Raw genomic sequence first — 22230 nt, 5'->3', positions numbered from 1 at the left:
GATAGAACCAGAGTTGCGCTTCTTCTGTTAAGTGAAAGGCGGCTAGGCTTACCTTATCCCGGTCGTTTGTCCGTTGATATCGGAAAAATTGCTCGCACCGGTACACCCAGCCCAAGGGGTCTCCGTTGCCGTTGTACGACGGGAAATCTAACCTGCTGTACTTGGGGATGACTGCGGCCCCCTGGTTGACGAACTGCTATTCGCCGGAAGACTCTGGCAGATCTGGTCGGCGGCCGCTAGTGGTTGTCACCCCTTCTATGTTCTCTTTGCTAGCAAGGAATAACTCCATCAGACGTCGAAGCTCCCTGACTTTGTCCTTGATCTCACGTACTTCTGAGCTGGTCTCCACGAGCTGGTGCTCGAGATCGTGGACCCTGGACGGCAGCTGCTCCAGATCTCCCATGACGCCTTGCTCTAATACTAAGTTGTTGAGGACCCGCGAATAGGATCTTGTCACGGGTCGGTCCACGGGGAAAACCTCTTGTTTTCCCTTGTTCCTCCCTACTCTTGATGAACCTATTTTGGCACCTTGGTTATTTGTTCAAGAGATCACCAACTCTCCTAACTCACTTCTAGACTGAATATTCGATGCCTTCATTCAATAATAGTGTCTCCTTAAATAGGAGATTACAAGAGTCCTAATCCTAGGGAGACTCCTTGCTGAATAGGGAGCCCTCCTGCTCTATCTTGATAAGATAAGACTGATAGGATAAGATAAGTCTCTCTTAATCCTAATCTGATAAGATAAGATAATCTAATCTACTAATCTCAATAAGATAAGATAAGAACAAGTAGGATAGTCTAATCTAATCTGATAAGACTGTTGCTGCCGAACTGGGTAGGATGAGAACATTGGATCACTACTGCTGCCGGCGGCGATGATATTTCTTCCCGAGGAACGCGCCCATATCAGGTTTAGTTCGGAATTTCCTCAATGACTCCTTGGCTTTCTTGATTGTATTTATTCTATTTACGTTATCATCATTACAACAGACTTCAACACTTGTCTTTGTTCAATTACAACAAATTGTTCAACTTAATATGCTGATGTAGCTTCTTGCTGATGTGGCCTCTTTTTGTATACTTGACTAACAACTTACGGTTGTAAAGAGCTCTCAACAAATTCACGGTCATTCATCAAAAAAAGAAACCACTTTTCTCCTCCATCCCTCTTGTCGAGTACCTTACCTGCCACACTGTTTTTGCATCTACAATCCACCTTTGCTAATGTCAAAGTAATGCCCAAACTTGATTAGTTAAGAGTAAAGTCCACAGGAGAAGATAAACTAGTGCCTGCTAAATTTTCTGATATCTTCTCAATTGAACCTAATTAAACCTAGTTGAAGTGTTTATAAAACATGCAAAAGACATCAGTCAACCAACCAACCACTAACCCTTTCATACCAGCCACAATTACCATAATCTCCATTAAAAGACCTACCACATGTTCTATGATCAACCTTCCCAATAGTGTATTAATGTATTATAGAAGTATGCCCCACCATACCTCTGCCCAGACGACTCTTTGTCTTCTTACATTTAAAATTAAATTTTCCACCAAGACTCAGAACAGTCCCAATTTAAACTTCTAGAATCAAACTTCTTTTGATCAAAGAAAATTTTGCCCATCACATGTATCCCTTAACGACACTTTCTTCAACCTTTTGCCCCAACCATCTATCTTTAAAAAAAAAAAAGAATGTCATCATAGAACCAACTACCAACCCCCTTCAACCTTGAACTCCTGAACAAACACCCAATATAATCATTCTTTGTTCATTATACTTTTTTTTCTAAGTAATTCTGATTGATATATTAGCATTGAGATGCATAGCTCCTGGCTGTGTATGGTTGTAATGGCTGTTTTTGTTTCATGATTTAATAAAATACCTTACACTTTCTCAATTTCCTGATAATCACTATCAGAAACTTCCAGATCATACATCACAACTTTAATATCTTCACCTTCAATAAGGATTCTAGTTTCACATCTTTCTCCTGTTAATAGTAAGATCATTGTTAGAGAAACTCGATCCAAATCATCAACCTCTATCAAAATTCTAGCACATCTAATGAAACTCCAATTGGCATTTCTTCAATCAACTGAAATGAATCAACCCTAAGCATCTCCAGTTGCTCTCAATTTCTGGAGGCACCAGGCATGTGAAGGTATACCCACTACAACAATCCAAACTGATCTAGTGCATTTATAGTTCCTTCTACACCCTCAAGAAGGGAACCACCAGTCATCACACAACTCCAGTTAATGTCTGAGACCATTCCCAATTAAGGACAAATTGAGAATCTGTTTTAAAATGTAAGCAAAAGAAGAAAAGAGTCTTACCAATTCATTTGATGCCAAACTAGCTATAAATTATTCATCTGGATCAGACCCTAAGAATCTTACCAATCAGACAACAATCTAAAAATTTTATTCTGTTCAATATCCTGCCAACATCTTTTACCTCGATTGTCTGTAAACAATCATCCATGGAATACTTTTTTGGAAAATACTGACTGGGTGAAGACTACCAATGAGAAAAAACATAAAAGAAACCCAAAAGCCCTTTCTTATATTTAAAGACCTTTGAAAAAGAAAGAACAAAAGAAGAGCTGATTGAGGTCATAACAGTTGGGGTGATGCAATGGCTGAAAACTTTGGACCTGTTTGCTGATGTCTCCACGGGTATGCTGATTAACAATTGGAAGGAAGTGGCATCCTCTACACTGGCTCAGTCATTGGTGTGTCCTCTGTGGTCACCTCCAGCCCCAGGGTTTATGAAGTTAAACTTTGATGGGAGTAGTTAAGTCAATCCAGGACCCTCAGGTTTTAGAGGTGTAATAAGAGATGAAAATAGGAAGGTGGTTGAATTGTACTCAGGTCCCATTGGGATGGGCGACTCTCTTAATTGTTTGCATTATTGGTAGGTTCAAGGAAGGCAAAGGAGCTAAATATTCAAAAGTTGATTATTGAAGGAGATTCATGGCTAGTGTTAAATTGGTTAAGGAAGGGTAATGGTTTTTGGATCTATCCTAATGAGGGGAGGGAGGTTAAGCAGTTAATGAGGGGAGTGGAAATTCAGGTTCATTAGGTGAGAACTGCAAATGTCTTTGCTGATAACTTGGCGAAGCAGGGGGTGGGAAGGGGTCAATTGTTTTGGCCAAATTTGTAAGTTCCTTTTGGTTCTCTGGGGGAGAGTTAAGTCATTTTATCTCTCCCTGGAGTTTTGTATGTAATTGTGTTTTCTACTAATAATATAAATTTCTGTTATTGATAAAAAAAAAAAAAACAGCTTAGTGTTGCCTGAAAATAGTTACTGCAATTTTTGGCTTCTGGAGGAAAACAACATATATCAGTTTGCTTGCAGATTCTTCTTCTTCATCCACCACCAACTAAAAAACACTTACAAAGTATCTCATTAATAGAATTCCTTGAATCACATTAACATTCAAAGAAAGGAGTTCGTATTCAAAGGGAAGTCTAATGAAAATTGATCCTCATAGTGGTATATCAAAGCATTGAAGAACCAATAGAATGTATCCAAACAAGAAAAGAGAATGTATATTTTCCATTCATTCTCTATTTTGAGAGAGTCCAGAAGCCTCTCTTTTCATTTCCTTCTTATACAGGTTGGATGCCTTGATTGGTATGTACAGTGGGTCATAAATCTGGCATTACATCCCCTAGTAAACAAAAGTATCATTACTTTGTATAGCTTCCACGCATGAGGTTTACCCTTTTGACTTTTATTTCTGATTTGGTAGGTAGGTAAATTTATATTACTAATTTACTATCAAAATAAGAGGCTGAGCCCCACTGCCCCAAATACAAAAATGTTACAAGATATGATCACCATGCATCATGTATATGATATTCCTCTAACGATTCAATAACAAAAAAAATATTCATTTTAACGACCACACTACAGTATGTATGATCAGCAACAACACTTTCTACCAAAAAAAACAACAGCAACAACAATGTATATATGAAAATATGAAATGGTTCAATCATGTGCATATAATGACGGCACTAAGGGTTAACTTGGTGAAAACATAAGGCTTTGAAAGAGTGGAAGAGCAAAGAAAATGCCGGCTAAGGTGGGAAAGAAATGATCTGACTCACAATTTGGCCAAAAACAAAGAGTTAAGCACATTCATGCATTGTAAATAAATTGAATTCTTCAGTAGTTAATCAATAATTATTTTCACTTATTTTATTGACCAAAAACAAAGAGCAAAGAAAATGCCGGACCAGCATGTTTCTTGTTACAGTGCCCACACTGGTAGTTCTCAGATTTTTCTCCTATTGATATAAGGTAGGAAAGTCCACTTCTGGAGTGCTTCTTCATGACCGAGAGTCCGTAACAACTGCACCTGAAGCTTTGCAGAACTCTGCTTATTAGACATGCAAGCTAATTTCTTTTCTTCAAAAGCCTTCAAGCTGTTCAAAGAAACATGAAACTCATCCAACCAATATTTCTTTCTTTCACTAGAAGACACTTCAAATGACTCAACACTTGAGAACAGCATCTGCAATGGTTTTTCTCTTGCCAAAATCTAGAAGATAATTCACTTCAGTTCCTTCCATGGATTTCCTTCTTATGGTCACCTTCTTGAATAGAATTGCTATGTTCCTACATTCCTTAGACATCTAAGACAAGAATAGATTGCTTTCCAGGTCATCCCACCAAATATTTGAGTCTAGATCTCCAACATGGAAAAATATGACAACAATTGAACAAGAAGTTCAGAGGATTTTAATAAGATGAGCTTTTATCATTGGAATATAAAAGATAAATTTTGAAAAAAGATAGACCTTAGGAGATTAATACCTGGAAAGAAAGTTTCAGAATGCTTGTAGACATCTCAACCATAGCTCACCAGGCAATGCATTTACTGCTCTTAGTTAAGTCTGACCCATCAGGATACAATATGCCAGGTATCTTTATGCACCAAGCTGCAAAAGTTTAAACTTAAAACTTTGTCAGAACCGTTATTAATGAAACTAAAGCTACAAAGTTTCATACATGACAACAAAACCAAAGAAAAAAATGCCTACCTTGTTCCAGAATTGCATGCCAAGGTGTTGGGTAGAACCTTCCAATGGCATACTTGACAAGAAAGCCTTCTACACCACCACCAGAAGATACCTGATCCAGTAGAATTTGAACAAAAATTAGAATCAGCATCTGAAAATCTGCCACGTTTTCTGCCAATCCCATGTTTTGGAAGCAGGTTTACTGAGGTGGTCAAGACAAGATAAGCTGATCCAATTGTGAAAACAGAATCCACCTGTTTAAATCATTCTTCTGAAATTGCAATGTGGCGCAAATTTGACTCTAACTGTAGATTGCAATTGTTAAATGTAAATCAGTCATATACAAAGCACAAGAGGAAAAACAAAAAACCAACTTTTGGCAAAATGATAATAGCTGTAATTCATGAGTTCAAAATGTGATGCTCCTAACAATGAGCAGCAGATGTTTTACTGATGCAATATCAGATGCTCTAGGCAGTGTTTCGTAAGAGTGCAAACGCTGAACCGAAGTGAGTTTATATTCCAGTTCAATTTTGCAGGCATTTCGTAAGAATAAGTTTTTATACTAAAAATGAAAGCAAATTTGTTTTTTTTTTCTGACATGTTTGCATTCAAAATGGGAGCAAAATTTGTTTCCAAAAAATGAATGCAAACTTTGCACTCAAAGTTGGTTAATGTAAAAAGACTGATTCCAGTCTTACAATTCATGTTTGCACCCATCACAACAAATATGTTTGGTAAGAATACAAAATTTATCAATGCAAAACCAAACCAACTTTGATTTTTCATGAATCGTACATATTTGCATTCATAGTCTTACCAAACACAGCCTTAATGACACCTTCTGTGCCACTTCATGCTATTATGTAGATTCTGCCATGGACCATAGAGAACCCCAGATAAGTATAGCTGTCTATGGGTTGAGTCTGGTCCCAGACAGGGTGGAACCAATACCAAACCGATAAGACAACTATTTAGACCCAGTCCTAAACCAGACCCTATAGGATCTATAATATCAGATCCAGTCCTAAATTGATTATTAATTGGGTATCACCTGATAAGACGGATCATATTTGACCATGCTTCAGATTCAGTGCAAATAGCAAATAGAAAGGGCTAATTTCTTTGAACTGGGGATGTTGTTTGAATTAGGTAAATGAGTAAAACACAGAAAACGATAGCTAAGTTCTGGAACATTGGATATGATCAAAGCATGTAAACATCGTCAGTCAACCCCAGTGTCAACAGTATAGGAATTAAAACATACACTGTTACAAAATCACTACTGTAGATGATATTGAGAACTATAGAGATGAAGGCTCTGTTTAATTCGTACAGTTGATAGTTTCAAAGGTTTCTGAAACCCGTAAGTTGAAAGTGCAATAAATGTGATCTGATTTGAAATCTGTGATAAAAAGAAGAAAAAGAAAAGTTTGTGCAAAGAAGAGAAGAAGAGAAAGGTTGAAGAGAATGGGGAGAAGCCAAAAAAAAGTGATCTGATCGCCCCTTTCACTATCTTATATACTCATAATTAAAACTGAATACAATGACAAGTATACCCTTAGTAAGTTGGCTATTACAAAAAACACAAGTAAACACTCTTAACTAAACATAAACTAATGGACCTTAGGCCCGATAACTCTAGCTAAACTTTAAAAATAAAAAACAAATATTATCAGCCCAATCTCAACACCTTACTTTTTTTACCAAAAAAAAATGAAAAGAAAGAATTTATTCACCACTGGCCCAATGAAATCTAGAACTAATAACAGGTTTTTCTCACTGCTAATAAATGTCCACCAATGATTCCAAAGACATCTGAAATGAATTAGCTGAGGGTTGTTAAGGGAAAAAAAAAGCAAATCAGTTCATTTCCTTGTATCCTGAAATGACCTCAATCCATTACTGACTCGCCGTTAAGAAATAGAAAATAAAAATGAGAGGAACCCTTTGTTTCATAGAGAAAAACACCATAAGATGGCACCTCTCTTTTGTATTATTTACTGGGGATGAATGAATGGGAACAGCAGGTGCTAAACCATTTTCTTGTTTAACATCTAAGTCAGCAGGTTTGGACAATTGATCCCCAATAAAACCCTTTTCTTGCTTAACATCCAAGTCAGCAAGGATAAGTGCTCTCCAATAGCAGATTGGATCTTCACAAGGATTTCAGAGTCTGCACTTTGAACTAATTTATTGGAACAATCAGCAACAATTTTCTGAGATGTCTGCATGCCTGCACTGACTTGTGAGATATCAGCACAGCCTTCAGAAGTTGCAAACGGACTTGCCACCTCCATAAACTGGTTCATGGTTACTGAGTTTAGCCTGCTAATAGAATCTGAAACCTTGCTGCTTTGATAGGCAAAATCTTCACCTTATAACAGAACCTTCATTTGGCCTTTCTTCATTAATCCTCATTTTAACTTCATCTGCCATGGAAAGTGGCACAGTTGGAGAAGAAAGATGGACATAGAGATTTGTCCTTGCATATCCAAGTCTTTGCATACAGTATGAATATGAGACTCCAAATGACCTGCTACAGTTGAATCAATAGAAATACCCTGATTTTTCTAGTGCAGTGTAATCAGCTTGAATCAGCTTGTTTTCTAGGTTGGGTGCTATCTTAACACCCCCGGGTTGTATGACTCTTTTCTATTTTAATGAAATTTTTATTCTGATTCTTCAAAAAAAATAATAGAAATACACTGATGCCCCAGTATGATAAGAAAGTATAAGCAAATCCTAGACAATCAGGGATTGGAGGTGTTTTTAGGGATGAGAATGGGATCATCTCTGCCCTGTTCTCAGGCCCAATTGGTGTGGGGGATTCCCTTAGAGCTGAGATCTTGGCAGTTATGGAAGGAGTTCAGAAAGCCAAGGAGATGAATGTTAGAAGACTCAAATTTTTATTCTGATTCTTCAAAAAAAAATAATAGAAATACGCTGATGCCCCAGTATGATAAGAAAGTATAAGCAAATCTTGGACAATCAGGGATTGGAGGTGTTTTTAGGGATGAGAATGGGATCATCTCTGCCCTGTTCTCAGGCCCAATTGGTGTGGGGGATTCCCTTGGAGCTGAGATCTTGGCAGTTATGGAAGGAGTTCAGAAAGCCAAAGAGATGAATGTTAGAAGACTCTTAATTGAAGGGGACTCGGAGGTGGTGATAGGGTGGCTGATTAAAGACAACTGCGGCTTATGGAACTACAGAAATGAGAAGAGGAAATTCAGGTGGCTGGTGTGGGGGATGGAAATCAGGATGGGCTGGGTTAAGAGATCAGCTAATGCTTTAGCTGATGGGTTAGCTAAACAAGGGATAAAAAGGGAAACAATGTTTTGGGCTAAGTTGTAACTTAACTGTTTATTTTTTCCTTTTCCCTCTTTGGAGGGTTTAAGTTGTATTCGGAAGATAAGAGTGTTTGTCTTCCATGCTGTAATTAGTTTGATGTTTCAATGAATATAATGAATCTGTTATTGATAAAAAAAAAATAAAAAAAAAAAACAGATTATTGATCAAAAAAACCAAGAAAGTATAAGCAGGGAAATACAAGGCTAAGCTTTCCCATATGATCCATGGTCAACAAGGCACCATTGCTCTGAACTATTAGAAAGGAAAATCCTTCTCATGACACTTGCACAACATTCTAGAGCTGGTACCAATGGGTCACCTCTTATAAAAGAGAAAAAAAAAAAGAATGTAATAAATTTTACTAGAATGGATTATTAATAGAATTCTCAGCTTCATGTACCATTATTTTAAAGAAGGCAAAGTGTTGCATTGTATTAATCAAAATAAGACAAAAAGATCCCTGTACAACAAGATGTACATAGGGAATGTACGGTATCCGCCCAAGGATTACAACGACCCCAAACCCTGTTTGTTTACAAAAAGATTGTCATATACACAAGGAATTAAAGAAACTATGTTTGAACATCTTATGGTTGACTAACCAAGAAAAGAACTTTCCTAGTATCCTTTGGAATATAGGATTACTAGAGTTGCTTTTGTTTTTAAAACTCCTAGCATCTTTCTTGTCGGATGCACCAAAAAACCACTGCTGGAACCATATTTCATGCCGTCTTTCCCCCCTTGCTTAGACCTCCTATTTTCCATCTTTTTACAAAATCTGCCACAGATTCAGGGTAGCAGCTCTTCACTTCGAACAGACCCCAAACCTTGGACCAAACTTCATAGGAGGACCTGCAATGCACAAGAAGATGATTCACCGACTCCATGTGCTCATTACAAAGTGCACACGTTTCGGAATCCAGCAACATACCCTTTCTCGACAAATTGTCCTTTGTGAAAATCCTATTCAGGTAAGCAGTCCATACAAAGAAAGGAACCTTTGAGGGGACATTTTTGCACATAATAATGTCAGCTGAGACTGATGGATCTTCAGAATTTGTGAGATACTTGCAGAAAGATTTCACAATAAATTTTACTAATATGTCCCACTCCCACACTCTTCTATCAGGTCTCCCAAACTCCACTTGAGTGTTGTAAGGTAAGTGAAACATCCCCACCATGTAGTCCACCTCCCAGTTGTTCAAATTTCTCCAAAATTGGGGAGCCCCAACTACATTCCCATCCTGAGAAAGCATAGTCTGCCACCCTGGCCTCCTTGTCTGTGGCCAAATCAAAAAGAATTGGGAATGCCTCCATCAGCAGCCCACTTTCACACCTTACATCCATCCAAAACTTTACCTAAGTTACATCCCTACTTTGAACCTCACTCCTTTAGAGAATTGTTTGTAGGTTTTTTTCAATCCCCTTTCAAACAGAACAGCTATAAGTATGATTGGAAGTTCCAGGATCCCAGCCGAAACTCCTAGTTCCATATTTAGCTTGAATTACTCTTCTCCACAGCTCTCTTATTTCCTTGAATTATACCCTTCTCAGCTTCATCCCAACTTTATTTTTTTATGTAGAGATTGAATTATGCAGACCACTAATATAAAAGGTACCATAACATGGTTAAGAGGCAAGGTACCATTATAGTTGGGATCAGCAGACAAAATTTCTTATTTTGTAGTGAGAGATATACATGTCAACAGAATGGAATATCAATGAAGGATTGTAAGAAAAAAAATTAAAAGTAACTGTGTATTGTATTAAAGAGGGAAGCCCCCCCCCAAAAAAAAAATGCATGTACAAAAAGAATATCACATATTCAGTATGCCATCTACAAGATATACATCATACCAATACACAAGAACTACCACTTCGAGCAAAAATAAACAAGGACCAATTTGAGCTGAGTTGGTCCAAATATAAACCATTGAAATCACTTGAAGACCCAACCCATTGGAAGAGCAGCCCCTCTATTTTACTCAAGATCACCATCAGAGGAAAGGATTTTGATTCAAACATTCTTCTATTATGCTCCTCCCAAATGGTCCAACAGACTGCAAAAGGAAGCAATCTCCAAAGTTTGGCACCTCTGTTAATCAAGCCCCCACCAAACCAGGACTGGAGGAGAGTGTAAATTCATTGGGACAACCCAAGACTGGTGGAACATCCAAATAAATGAGCTCAAATCCAGGACACCAACAATATAAGAAAATATGGCCCACTTATTCCTCCACGGCCTCACACAGCAAACATTTTGGATGTTCAAACCCTTATGGATCAGGTGATCAATAGTTGGAAACCTATAGTAGTCCACAAGGAGAAACTGACCTTGGGACCTTAATATTCCAGATCCACCTCCAAGGGGCGGGCTGGAGCTGAGAGCCAGATAAACACCGATAACATGATTTCATTTAACAGAGAAAACATCTGAACCATCTCCAGTCCCCGTTATGAATCCTGAGAGCCAGGTGAAGATGAACAGGCCAAAGGCAAGTCATTAGTGATAGGAAGTCCTGAACCTCCCACTTTTGCAGGTTGCATCTAAATAGAGAACGCCCTGCTGTACCTCCTTCAGACACCACCCCATAATCTGCCATCTTAGCTTCTTTATTTGCAGCAACTGCAAAGAGGGTGGGGAAAACCTCACGCAGGGGTTGGTCTCCACGTCACAGGTTCCACCAGAACAGAATATGATCCCTGTTGCCTAGAACCAATTTGATAAACCTGGACAATGGTCTCACACAGGGATTGTAAGAAAATATTTTAACCATTAAACCCAAAAACAAGACATTTTTTATCTAAAAGAGCACCATATGGCTGCCAAAGCTTGGACTTGTTGCCAATATAGAAGTGAAATAAACCAATGAAGAGTTGAGACATGTAACGTTGCCAGCACAATCATGTCTTTGATTAGGAGCCATTTGATAATAGCTGAAGTTGCTGAACTAAAGGACTTATTGCTGTCTTTTAGTGGATAAAATAATCAATGGTATAGTAACCTACCAAACTTCAGCTTCAACCATGAAGGAGCTCACAACCTCCTTAAAAAACTTATTCACTAAAAGACAAAACAATAAGCATTTCAGTTCAGCTACTTCAGCTGTCATCAAACAGCCCCTTAGAGAAGCCAATGCAGCAGCCAGTGGCCCCCCAAGTGATCCCAGAAATAGCAAGTGCTTTAAGAAAATAACTGAAGAAGAAACCAACAATGAACCAGAGAGTAGACCACATTTGAATCACATTAAGTGAGATCATGCCAGGAATTCCAGCTAGCTCCATATTCAGCTTGGAACCTGCTGGGACCCTCATCAGCCACACACAACCCGAACACAACTCATTATTTGTTATGTCATGTACAAGGTTGGAAACCAATAAGATGTAGCTTCTGCATGTACTAAAAATGCCAAACCAACTATATTCCCCAAAGAAAGATAACAGTTATGCTTGACCACATTGAATGCTTATATAAGGAAGATCTCTACATATTGCATATTTGATTGAGACCTATAAATCAGATGACATTTAAACGCCTGAGGAAAGATATGAAAATGTCAATTTTCAAAATCTACAAGACAGAAAGACCCAGATCAAAACCTTCCTACTTTTTATGATCAATAACCATGAATTTATTAATTAAAGACAATTGTAAATGAGTACAATCAAACAAAGAGAGATAAAACCTCTTATCTCTCCCCTTTCATTTTCTTACAAGTGTGCCCAAAACATTTGATCTCTCTCCAACCCTTGTTTATCAAAAAAATCAGCTAAATTATTAGCTGCCCTTTTTACCCATTGGAACCTTACTTCCATGTCTTTGATCAACCATCTGAGCTTTTTTCATTTCATTCCTGTACTCCCACACCTTTGCTTCCCTACTTTGTAACCGTTCCACAGCCAACTTGAACTTAGAATCCCCTTCAACTATTAGCTTTTTTATATTCATATTCCTTGCCCTTCACACTCTTTCCATCAAAGCCATGGCTTCAGCCCTTAATGAGTCACCTACACCAATCATGCCTCAAAAGCCAAAAGTGAATTTGCTGTCTTCATTTCTAGACACTCCTCCCACCCCTGAGTTTCCTAGGTTTTCCATGTAGCTGCCATCAAAATTGAGCTCAATGAAACCTCTATGCAGTGGAGACCAATAAGGAGAGGTAATATCTTTAGTATTGGATGTTTCAGCCACTTCTTTCCACTTGCTAATGAAAAACTTACCAATGATTTTATCCAATGAGACACTCTAGCAATAATGCATTCAATAAAGCGTCCTTGCTTCTTTCCTTTTCCTTGAAAATTCTTGATTTCTTTCTTCCCAAACCATCCAAATTATTGCAGTTCCTTGAAAATTCTTGCATTTCTTTCTTCCCAAACCATCCAAATTATTGCAGCCCTTGTACATCTCCACATAGTTCTACCTCTCTTCTTTGGCCATACAAATCTTATTGGAGTAAACAACTAAACATACTTGTCATATTCGGCAGATAGTTCCACCTGCACCCAAACAAAGAGAACCATTCCAAATACATGCAACAAATGGATGGGGATGGATTTTTCATGATCCACCATCCGATGGATCAAAACTAGATAGGGAAGCCCAGTGCATGAGGCTCCCACCAAATGTGGGGTCTGGGGAGGCACAGATGTACGCAGTCCTACCCCTGCAGACACAGAGAGCCTGTTTGCAATGATGGATCAAAAGTAGATCTTAAGACAAAAAGCAACCTAATGAGACTATCATAATCATATAGCTCTGAGCTCCACCAATTTTTTTAGCAGCCTAAATGAGTTTGATAGTTGGTTAGGAAATTTAAATGATCCTACAGGTCTCTGGCTTGGAAATCTCATATGCAATGTGGAAACTGAACCATGGTGAGATGACCTCTTAAAGCAACCATGTTTTAAACACATGCAGATCCAAACGGAAGCTGATTGACACCACAACTTAGGTATTCATAAGTGTTCGTATACAATTTGTTACATTACCTAAAGCCACCATCTTGAAGGAATATTGGCTAATATAGTAGCTGATAGCTGTGGATATGGACATTCTTCCATTATGGCTAAATACCTTTGCTAATGTTTAGTAGATAAATGAATGTGATCCGTAACTGAGAAAAGCATGGAAAAGATGAAGAATTGTGTAGAAGAAAGTGAAAAACGAAATTACAAACATGGCTATTGAGTTGCATGTCATTGCAAACAACCTGAACAACAAAGGATAAATCAAACACTGCAAATCAAAAGGCAACAACAAAGAATCAAGAAACAATAGAGACAATGAGAAACAGTTCAATGAAGTTTTACAAGCCATGCATCTTACAAATGATTAATTAGCAACAGTTGCATAGTTGATTACAAAGACAACTGTATCCTATACTTCATATTTGAAACTATAGAAATAAGTAAATAGCTGGGAAAGAATCAAAAACACTAAACAATTCAGGGTCCACCAAACAGTACATTACCAAGTCAGGGAGTCCCTGTTTCTGACAGTTCATCAACCCACTTGGGCCTTTTGGAGGGCATCTTATCTTGCTCAGAAAAATCACAAGAACTCACCAAGAAATGGTGTATGCTAAATGTTGGTGGGTCATAAATTATTTCCTAAATTATTTGAACAAAAGAATTGAGCTTAAACAAAACAATTTAATTAAGATTGACACAAGAAACAAGAGGGCAACCCTGACTTACATATGTGAGGATCACAGTTATGCACTATTCTTTTTACTCCAGGTTTCATTTCTTGTTGTCAGTAGACTCAGCACCCACAGGTGGGGAATTAGTACCACACAACCTTAGTCTCTGGGCCAGTTCCTCCATCATTGTGAAGACCTCCTCCATCCCCTCTTGTGATCTGTCTCCTAACTTGAACTTGTAAACCAATTCGGTCAAGTCAAAAAGGCTACACCCAGGCATTCTTCCAAAACCTCTTTCCTTTATCATTTCCTTCACCTTGGCAACATCTTCCCATCGGTTCATTACAGCATAGATGTTCAATAATAAAGTGTATCGGGATGCATTCTGAGGCTCCAGCTCGATCAAGCGTTTTGCAATACGCTCCCCCCAATCTGCATCTCCTCGGAAGCGGCATGCCCCAAGAAAGCCACTCCAAATTGAAGAATATGATAACTCATCTTCACAATCTTCCAGCATTATGCTCCTCAATATTTCCTCTGCCTTCTGAACTAGTTCAACACTTGCATAGAGGTTAGCCAGACACCAGTAGTGTGCAAATTTGGGCTTTATACCATATACACCAGTCATCATGTTAAAGAAATCCTTTCCTTCCGAAAGCAACCCAGCACGTGCACAAGCACATAAAACACCAATGAAGGTAACCTCATCAGGGAGAACTCTTTTTCCTATCAATGAGCAATTGTATTCACTATATCTATCTCTGGGACCTACAGTTCCTACCATGTCAGCAAACAGATTAAGCCCATCTTGTGGACATCCATGAGTACAGTGACCCAATATCATTGCATTCCAAGAAACCAAATTCCTTTCCGACATCCCATCAAACACTGTTCTTGCATGTTCCACTCTTTGGCACTTACTGTACATGTCAATTAAAGCAGTATCAAGAATTAAACTTGATTGCATGAAGCTTCTGATGAGAGATCCATGAACAGATCTCCCTTCCTTCAGCCTCGCTGACCTCCCACATGCAGTAAGAACAATGACCATTGTCGTATCACTCCCTCTCAATCCCATCCTTTCCATCTCCCTAAACAGCTTCAACGCACAGCCAGGACTCCCACATTTCAAATATCCATCAATCATGGTATTCCAAGAAATTACATTTCTCTCAGGCATTATATCAAACATCCTACGTGCACCAACCAAATCACCCACTCTAGCAAATCCATCAACCATGGAGTTCCAGGACACCAAATCCCTATCACACATTCCATCAAACACCCTCCAAGCACAGTCAACACGACCAAAACTCGAATACATATGTATCAAACAGTTCTGCACTGGCATCACTTTGTCCACACCATTCTTAACAACCTGCCCATGGCATTTCTCACCAACTCCAGAGCAATGCACCACCTTTGCACAACATCTCAAAAGATACACAAAAGTGTAGCTATTGGGCAATAACCCATCTCTCAAATTCAAGAAATAGAAGCCTATAGCTTGGTGTGGAATGGAGCTGCAAGAGTAGGCTTTAATGACTGTATTGAAGCAAAACGTATCGGGAGAATCAATGTGCCGAAAGACCAAAACCGTGTAATCAGTGTCACCTGAACCGGCACAGAATTTCAAAACCCGGCTGGCGGGAAACGGGTCTTGGAAGAGGCCGGAGGTGATGAGGTGGGCTTGGATTTGGAAGAGTTGCCGCAAGCTTTGACATGTTTGGAGAGGTAGAAGACTTGGACAATAGAGAGAAATTCTGTTCTCACGGGTCAAATCAGAAGATGAAGAAAATGAAGATGACAGAAATGGCTTCATCCGTGAGAATGAAGATCGGCATTGCCGATGAAAGACACTGAACATTTGCCAACGTTAATCCTGCCGCCTCTGCTGATGTACTGGCCGGTCATCCTTTGTTTGCATACATAGTGGTAGGAGAACACACAGGAATGGGGAGATGGATCGGATTCTCTAAATTAGTTCTTCCTTCACGTGATTGAAGAAGGATCATATATCCACCATTTCTGACATCTTCCTCTATTCGTTTGAGAATAGCAGCAGAGAACCTAGCAAACTTTGGGACTTCGAGGAAAGGAAGATGACTTGAGCGTGCAAGCCTGCGCTCTTTTGTTTTGGAAATGAATTTCCAATTGCTATCAATTCCTCTGAAATTTGAAGAAAATGATCTCTGAAATTGTCTGAAAAATTAAGGGGCTGTTTGGCAAGTCTTTGTTGATAAATCTTTCAACAGTCCGCTAGACAAGAAGACACACTCGTAGTTCTTTTGTTGATAAATCTTTCAAGAGCCCTAAGGGCCCGTTTGGCAAGTCTTTTTGAGAAGATCTTCCCGAGCTAACAGTCAATAGATGCATTGAGCTTTTGACATAAGATCTGGGCAGCCCGAAGACCGTTTGGTAGACGCACATCTTTCTATGCGTTATTTCGGGTCTTTCTGCGCGAGATTAAAACGCGGAAGACACGCATCAGCCCAAAATAGGCTTCCCACGTCTTTTCGGTGCCCCATCTTTTGGCAGTGAGATCTTCTACATGCCAAACAAGAATAGACCGATTTTCAGTATTCCCAACTTGTAAGCAGTCGAAAAACCATGCGAAAAGATGCGCCAAACAGGGCCTTTGGGGTCTTGTCTTTAAAAATCAAGATCTTTTGATTCACGTCATATAGTCTATCAGGCTGTTAAAACAGTTGGAAAGGCTATTTTCAGTGTTGAAAGACTAAAAGCTTCATTTGAAGCTTCCTGATTTGTCTTTTTCGATTTTTTTGCATGCTCGTCTTCGCATTTTTCGGTCTATGTGATACCAAATGAAAAAAAAAGACCATTTTTTAGTAGTTTGAGCTTTTCGCATATGAAAAGACACTCCAAAAAGAGGCGGCAAACACCACCTAAAAAAGTGTAAATTCCAAAAAACACCTCCACAGGCCTCAATATCCACGTGTATCAAATAATTTGTTATTAGGGGTGGCAATTTTGTAGGAAATTTGGGTATCCTATCGGTGTCAACCTTCTAATAGTACCTAATTATCAACTGCATTTTTAATATGTACAAATTACCAATCTTCCATTCGAATGCCACATTTTTCCTTCTAATGGCACCTAAGGGTAGAAATGAATTGATCTTTTTATGAACCATTCAAGCTCAACTTGTAAAAAGTTCAATTTGATTAAGTTTATACTGAGTTTCAAGTCGAGCTCGAGCCTAACACACACATATATTGATAAATAATTTTTATAATACACAATTTTTATTTTTTATAGGAAGTTTAGCTCATAGTCGAACTCAAACATACAAGTTTTTGAGTCAAATCGAATTTGGGGTCAAGTCTTTAACTCAAATCAAGGTTGAGCTTGAACTTGATCCTAACATTTTTTTTGGCGAGTCGAACTCGAATAACCAAATATTCGGCTCAACTTGGCTTGAATTCACCCCTAGTGACACCACCAATAAGAATTTTAAGTTCAATCGGAATTCCAAAACCCATTCATCCTTCTAAGAACCATCACAACCCCAACACAATTGCTAGGTTCAGTTACTATAGCCAAGTTCTCCTCTTGTTGTTGGGTAGGTGGCCATTTTTGTAGAGGATTTTCAAAAATCGCCACCATGCTATATCGGTTGAGCCAAAACACAAAGGCAAGTTTTGTTGCCCAATAAGACAACCTAATAGGGGGTGATTTGGGTTGTTAACAATTTTGACTTCATTTCTAACCCATTTACATTATTTCATATGACATATTAAAATGACCCTATAACATACCTTAGACAATATTGATATAAATTATAAAGAGATATGCATAACCTTACTCTTCTATGAACAAATTTAAATTAAGATGATGATTGACACAAAACAATTTGAGTTTTCCATTTTGTTAAACGCACTAAGGTTACAACAATTAGTAGAATGTTTATTTAGAGTGTCAAATAGAATTGTAGTAGTGAGTTTCATATAGCATTTATTAATGAAAGTATTTTTACTTGAATAGAGAGGATTCAACTTACAATAAAGTAATAGAGGTAAAGAACTACACAAAGCACAAAGGCACACCATAATTTATAGTGGTTTGACATGCTTGGTTTATTGGGATGGATGGCCTTACCTAAGAGGGGTGAATTGGGTATAACTTAAACCCTACCCCCCCCCCCCCCCGACCAACCAAAGTTAAGCCTTCTCTTAAAAGAAAAAGCTAAATGCAACAGAATGAAAGGCTTATAGTGTATGTGTATACAATGGTTAAAGCAGTTGAACAAGAAGATGAACAAATAAATTAATAAATGCTTTGAATCAATTATTAAGAACAATATAATGTAGTTATATAAAGTAAATGAACAATATATTTACTATAGTAAAGTAATTGCTTGTTAGTGCTAGAATGTTCGCTAATAAGAAAACTAAATAACTACAAAAACTAAAAGTAAAGTACAAAGGAAAGTAAAACCATAAAAAAATAGTATACACAAGATTTTTATAAAGGTTTGGCCAACTCTAGCCTATTCCCTCTACCTTAGGCAACCCCCTTATGGATTTCTACTGAAGTAGCTAGCTAGATTTTTGAGCCAGCAAAGCCTATACAACTAGTAGGACTTACGATTGTTTATAATACGTAGACAAAATTTATGGGTGTTTGTTCAACCTAACTTGGTATATCTTAGAGGAGTTTACCCAACCTTTAATGGTGTTCAAACTTTAAACATTTCCTATTCACAAGTGATATTACAATGGAGCACATAGCTTGTAAATGCCTCTTAAATAGGCAGATAGTACAAATACAACACAAACTATTCAAATGCAAGAGATTGTTCAACACAAACACTCAACTCAAAAAAGTTTGTAATAACTTAGTGAGAAATAAACAAGCTAGAAGGTTATTCAACTTTTTTCACTTTCATAACTACTAAATCACAAAAATCTCTTTAAAAAAAATAGAACTCTTGTAAAACTTTATATAAATCAATTGTACAATATTTACAATAAAATCTCTTATGGTTTCAAATCAAAACTTCCTATTTATAGAGGTTGATAGCAAGTGACCATTTTCTAGCCATTGGGAATATTTGAACCTTCAATAAGAAAAATTCTAAACCTGTTCCCAACAAGATAAAAGGCATACAAAATGTAGAACTAGCCATTATGCCTTATAATAGTCAAAAACTTGTCATAGTAATTGACTAGGATAAGTTGGTAGCTGACTCCCAGGCATAGAAAGGTATCTTTTTCTCCTCAAGCCAAATACTTCCTCTTGGCAATGGACTATAGCAAACTGGATAGTTGGCTATTGAATCGTGCTAGGAATTTTCATGCCTCGGCTATCAAGGGTAGTCAATTATACCAAATTGGGTAGGCAACTACTAGTTGACATTGTTCTTTACTATCCAAGGTAGTTGATTAATGGCATCTCCAACACTTAGAAACTTTGGAAATTTTCTTCCAAAGGCTTATAGATCTTTCCTTTGGCTCTCAAAAGTAATTTTGATCAATTTAATTCTAGTTTTAAGTTAAAGAAAGCCTAAGAACCAATTTTTTTTCTAACCATTGGTCTTCCTTAATGAGTGTTGTAGCAAAACTTCAAAATTACTCCATGCTTCTTCTTCTTTGTAGATCTTTGTCTGTTTTGGAGTTTGTGGAGAGTTGATAATGATGTTCAAGTACTCTTATATCAATCTTCATTCTTCATCATCATGATATATTTGACAAAATATGGATTAGAGAAGCTTACTTGGATTAATTACATTCTTAGCATACCATTAATACTCTCAATAAGTTCGTAAGTTTGTCATCATCAAAACACGCAGGGTCAGCATTCTCCCGCTTTTTGATGATGATAAACCATTGAGAAAAAATGATACTATTATGCTCGAATAGTAAGTACTAAGATAGCTCTCCCATAATATGCTACATAAAGTATTTCAGTTAAATGATGTACTTACAATTAAAATAATCAACAAGATATAATATTTAAAAGCATGCATATGGCATTTAATCAAAATATAATTATTTAGCACAAAATAGCGATCGACAAATATAATTAATTTTAGATTTGAACAATTAGGCATAACTAAATGGTTAAGCAGTCAAAATAGCATAATATAGCACACTATAATCATTTAATTTTAATAACAGATGTGTAGGATTCTTATAAGTAAACTCCCCCTGAAACATATGGAAATTTTTCTTAAATCTTCCCTGAGACATGTAAGGATTTCTCACAAATTCCCCCCTGAAATATTGTAGAATTCTTGTATATATGATGTTGGAGGGAAACACACCTTTTCTTTTCGAGAAGATGCTTTCTTCCAATGGCATATCTCTTATGTTTTTTATAAGCAACAATTCACAATATATCATAAAATCATTTTTCAATCAAGTATAAACTTCTCTTCCTCTGCCATCAACAAAAAGGAAGAGGAATTAACAAGGGAAAATACATATCATTTCGTGCTAATTTAGTTTAGCACACATGAATTAGGCAAGCTCATCATAGTTATTTTGACAAGTAAGATCATGAATATATTTAGTTTTGAGAATTTCCAGATTTAGCTTCTTAATTAGCACAACTTGATGTAGTGGAGGTGAGCATATTTACTCCCCTTGCTATGAATGTTTCATTTGAATCAATCACTTCATATCTTTTTTGTCTTCCCTTTTCTTTATTGCATTTCACCCGATAATCAAAACACATAGGGGAGCAAGAAAACATAAATTTTCAAAAACCATTCTCAATATATGTATGAGTTCCCTAAACTAACAAGAAATTATCCTCTATAAGACATGCAAGTTTGACTACAAAATTCATCCAATGCTTTAGTCTCAATGTTGGATTCTAGGAGTTTTGTCAACCTAAAACCCCTGATAACATTCCTCCATAATTTTTCTTTTTACTTCCCTCTTTTGTCATGAATATTGATGAAAGAATGTGAGCTTAATTTTTTAGGACATGATCTCATGTGAAGTAGATAACTTCTAGAGTTTTATTGCATAAAATTACTCCAATGAAGATACATTAAGCACTCATAAAAGCACATGACCAAAATAACTTAGCACAATAAACACACTAATCAGACTTACGAAAAGATGACACAAAAGTGGATAGTAACATGCATCTTAATATGTCATTTCTATATAGCTAGATTTCTAACATTCTCATAGTCATCACTTAACTAATTTTCGTCCAAGGCAATCTTGTCCTTGGATGCTCCCTGTATGGGGGACTTTCAAAAACCTCAAGTTTATGAAATTAATTCATGAGAGTGGATTTCTAAGAATTGATCAATGCAAAGAACTTGCATCCTCATTTTCTAAATATTTTGGACAAATTCAAAACCTTATTCCTTTAGATTTTTCTTGCCAGAGGTATGAACTCTATAGATTCCTAATCCACAATGATATATTCATAGCTCATCTTCCTATAAGAAGAAGCCACATCGAGTGTAGTAGTAAGGGCAAGCAAAGAACCTTCTCCCAATATCTTTTCATTTGCCATTTTTTGCACTCGATGATGGAGGTACATTCTCCTCTTCCACAAGGACAGGGAATTCTTAAACTAGAAGGGCTTAACATTCTTATGATTGGTCTTGCCAACTTTTTGTAGGTTATACTCTTTGTCTTTTCTTGCATGAGCTTAAATAGCCTTGAATAGTAGTCGATTGATAATCTTCGGTAGTCGACTATATGTGCAGATTTCAACCTCTCATGTTGGAGTTAAAATACATATATTAAGTAATAGGTTCTTATCTATACATGTTTTCTTGAACTCAATAGCTATTGACATGAGTATTAAGATATGTTAGAGAACTTAGGCTTTGAGCACAACTAAGTTTAATGTTTTATAATTTCCCTTATAAACCAAGGCTATCTTTTAGTTAGGACTCAACATTCTTGTTTTCAAGTTTTTTTTTTTTTGAAAATCCCTTGCATAACTAATTTATGGTCTTTGACAAAAGAAATTCCATGATCCTAAGATTAAGAACTAAATTGAGTTCCCAATTATTTGATATGAACCCTATTTTGAATCTAGAACATATCTTATATTTATTGAAACAACCAATCGTAACTCAATTGATGACTAGTTAGCATATTAGGAGAAATTTAGGCTAGATGTTGTTATAGTTGAGTTATCCTTTCATATACAAATTATTCTTTTTTAAGGAGGCTTTAAGGATGAGGCTCTTGATAGGTT

At 37.2% G+C, this 22230-nt stretch overlaps 1 protein-coding gene across 4 annotated transcripts; it reads right to left on the bottom strand.

The window, feature by feature from the left end:
- Nucleotides 1–954: 954 nt before the first annotated feature.
- LOC104593373 (Pentatricopeptide repeat (PPR) superfamily protein) lies at nt 955–16251 on the bottom strand. 4 transcript variants are annotated; one of them, XM_088892340.1, is made up of 5 exons: nt 14090–16250; nt 5296–5346; nt 5063–5153; nt 4836–4960; nt 955–1196 (listed from the first exon to the last, which is right to left on the bottom strand). In XM_088892340.1, the coding sequence occupies exon 1, from the start codon at nt 15899–15901 to the stop codon at nt 14135–14137; it is 1767 nt and encodes a 588-aa protein (XP_088748466.1). In that variant the 5' UTR covers nt 15902–16250; the 3' UTR covers nt 955–1196; nt 4836–4960; nt 5063–5153; nt 5296–5346; nt 14090–14134. The 4 variants fall into 4 exon arrangements, with proteins under 4 accessions (XP_088748466.1, XP_010251445.1, XP_088748465.1 ...); XM_010253143.3 differs by lacking the exon at nt 955–1196 and adding an exon at nt 4129–4704 and having other exon boundaries at nt 14090–16251; XM_088892339.1 differs by lacking the exon at nt 955–1196 and adding an exon at nt 4129–4710.
- Nucleotides 16252–22230: the final 5979 nt, after the last annotated feature.

The sequence above is a fragment of the Nelumbo nucifera genome, chromosome 7, assembly GCF_055504915.1.
Source record: "Nelumbo nucifera cultivar China Antique chromosome 7, China Antique-T2T, whole genome shotgun sequence".
Lineage (NCBI taxonomy): Eukaryota > Viridiplantae > Streptophyta > Magnoliopsida > Proteales > Nelumbonaceae > Nelumbo > Nelumbo nucifera.
Note: the sequence above shows the minus strand (reverse complement) of the source record. Positions and strands in the feature narration are given on the sequence as shown.

Bases quoted from the DNA above. Each gene is read 5' to 3' on its own strand.
- LOC104593373 (XM_010253143.3), bottom strand. From the start codon at position 15,901: ATGTTCAGTGTCTTTCATCGGCAATGCCGATCTTCATTCTCACGGATG.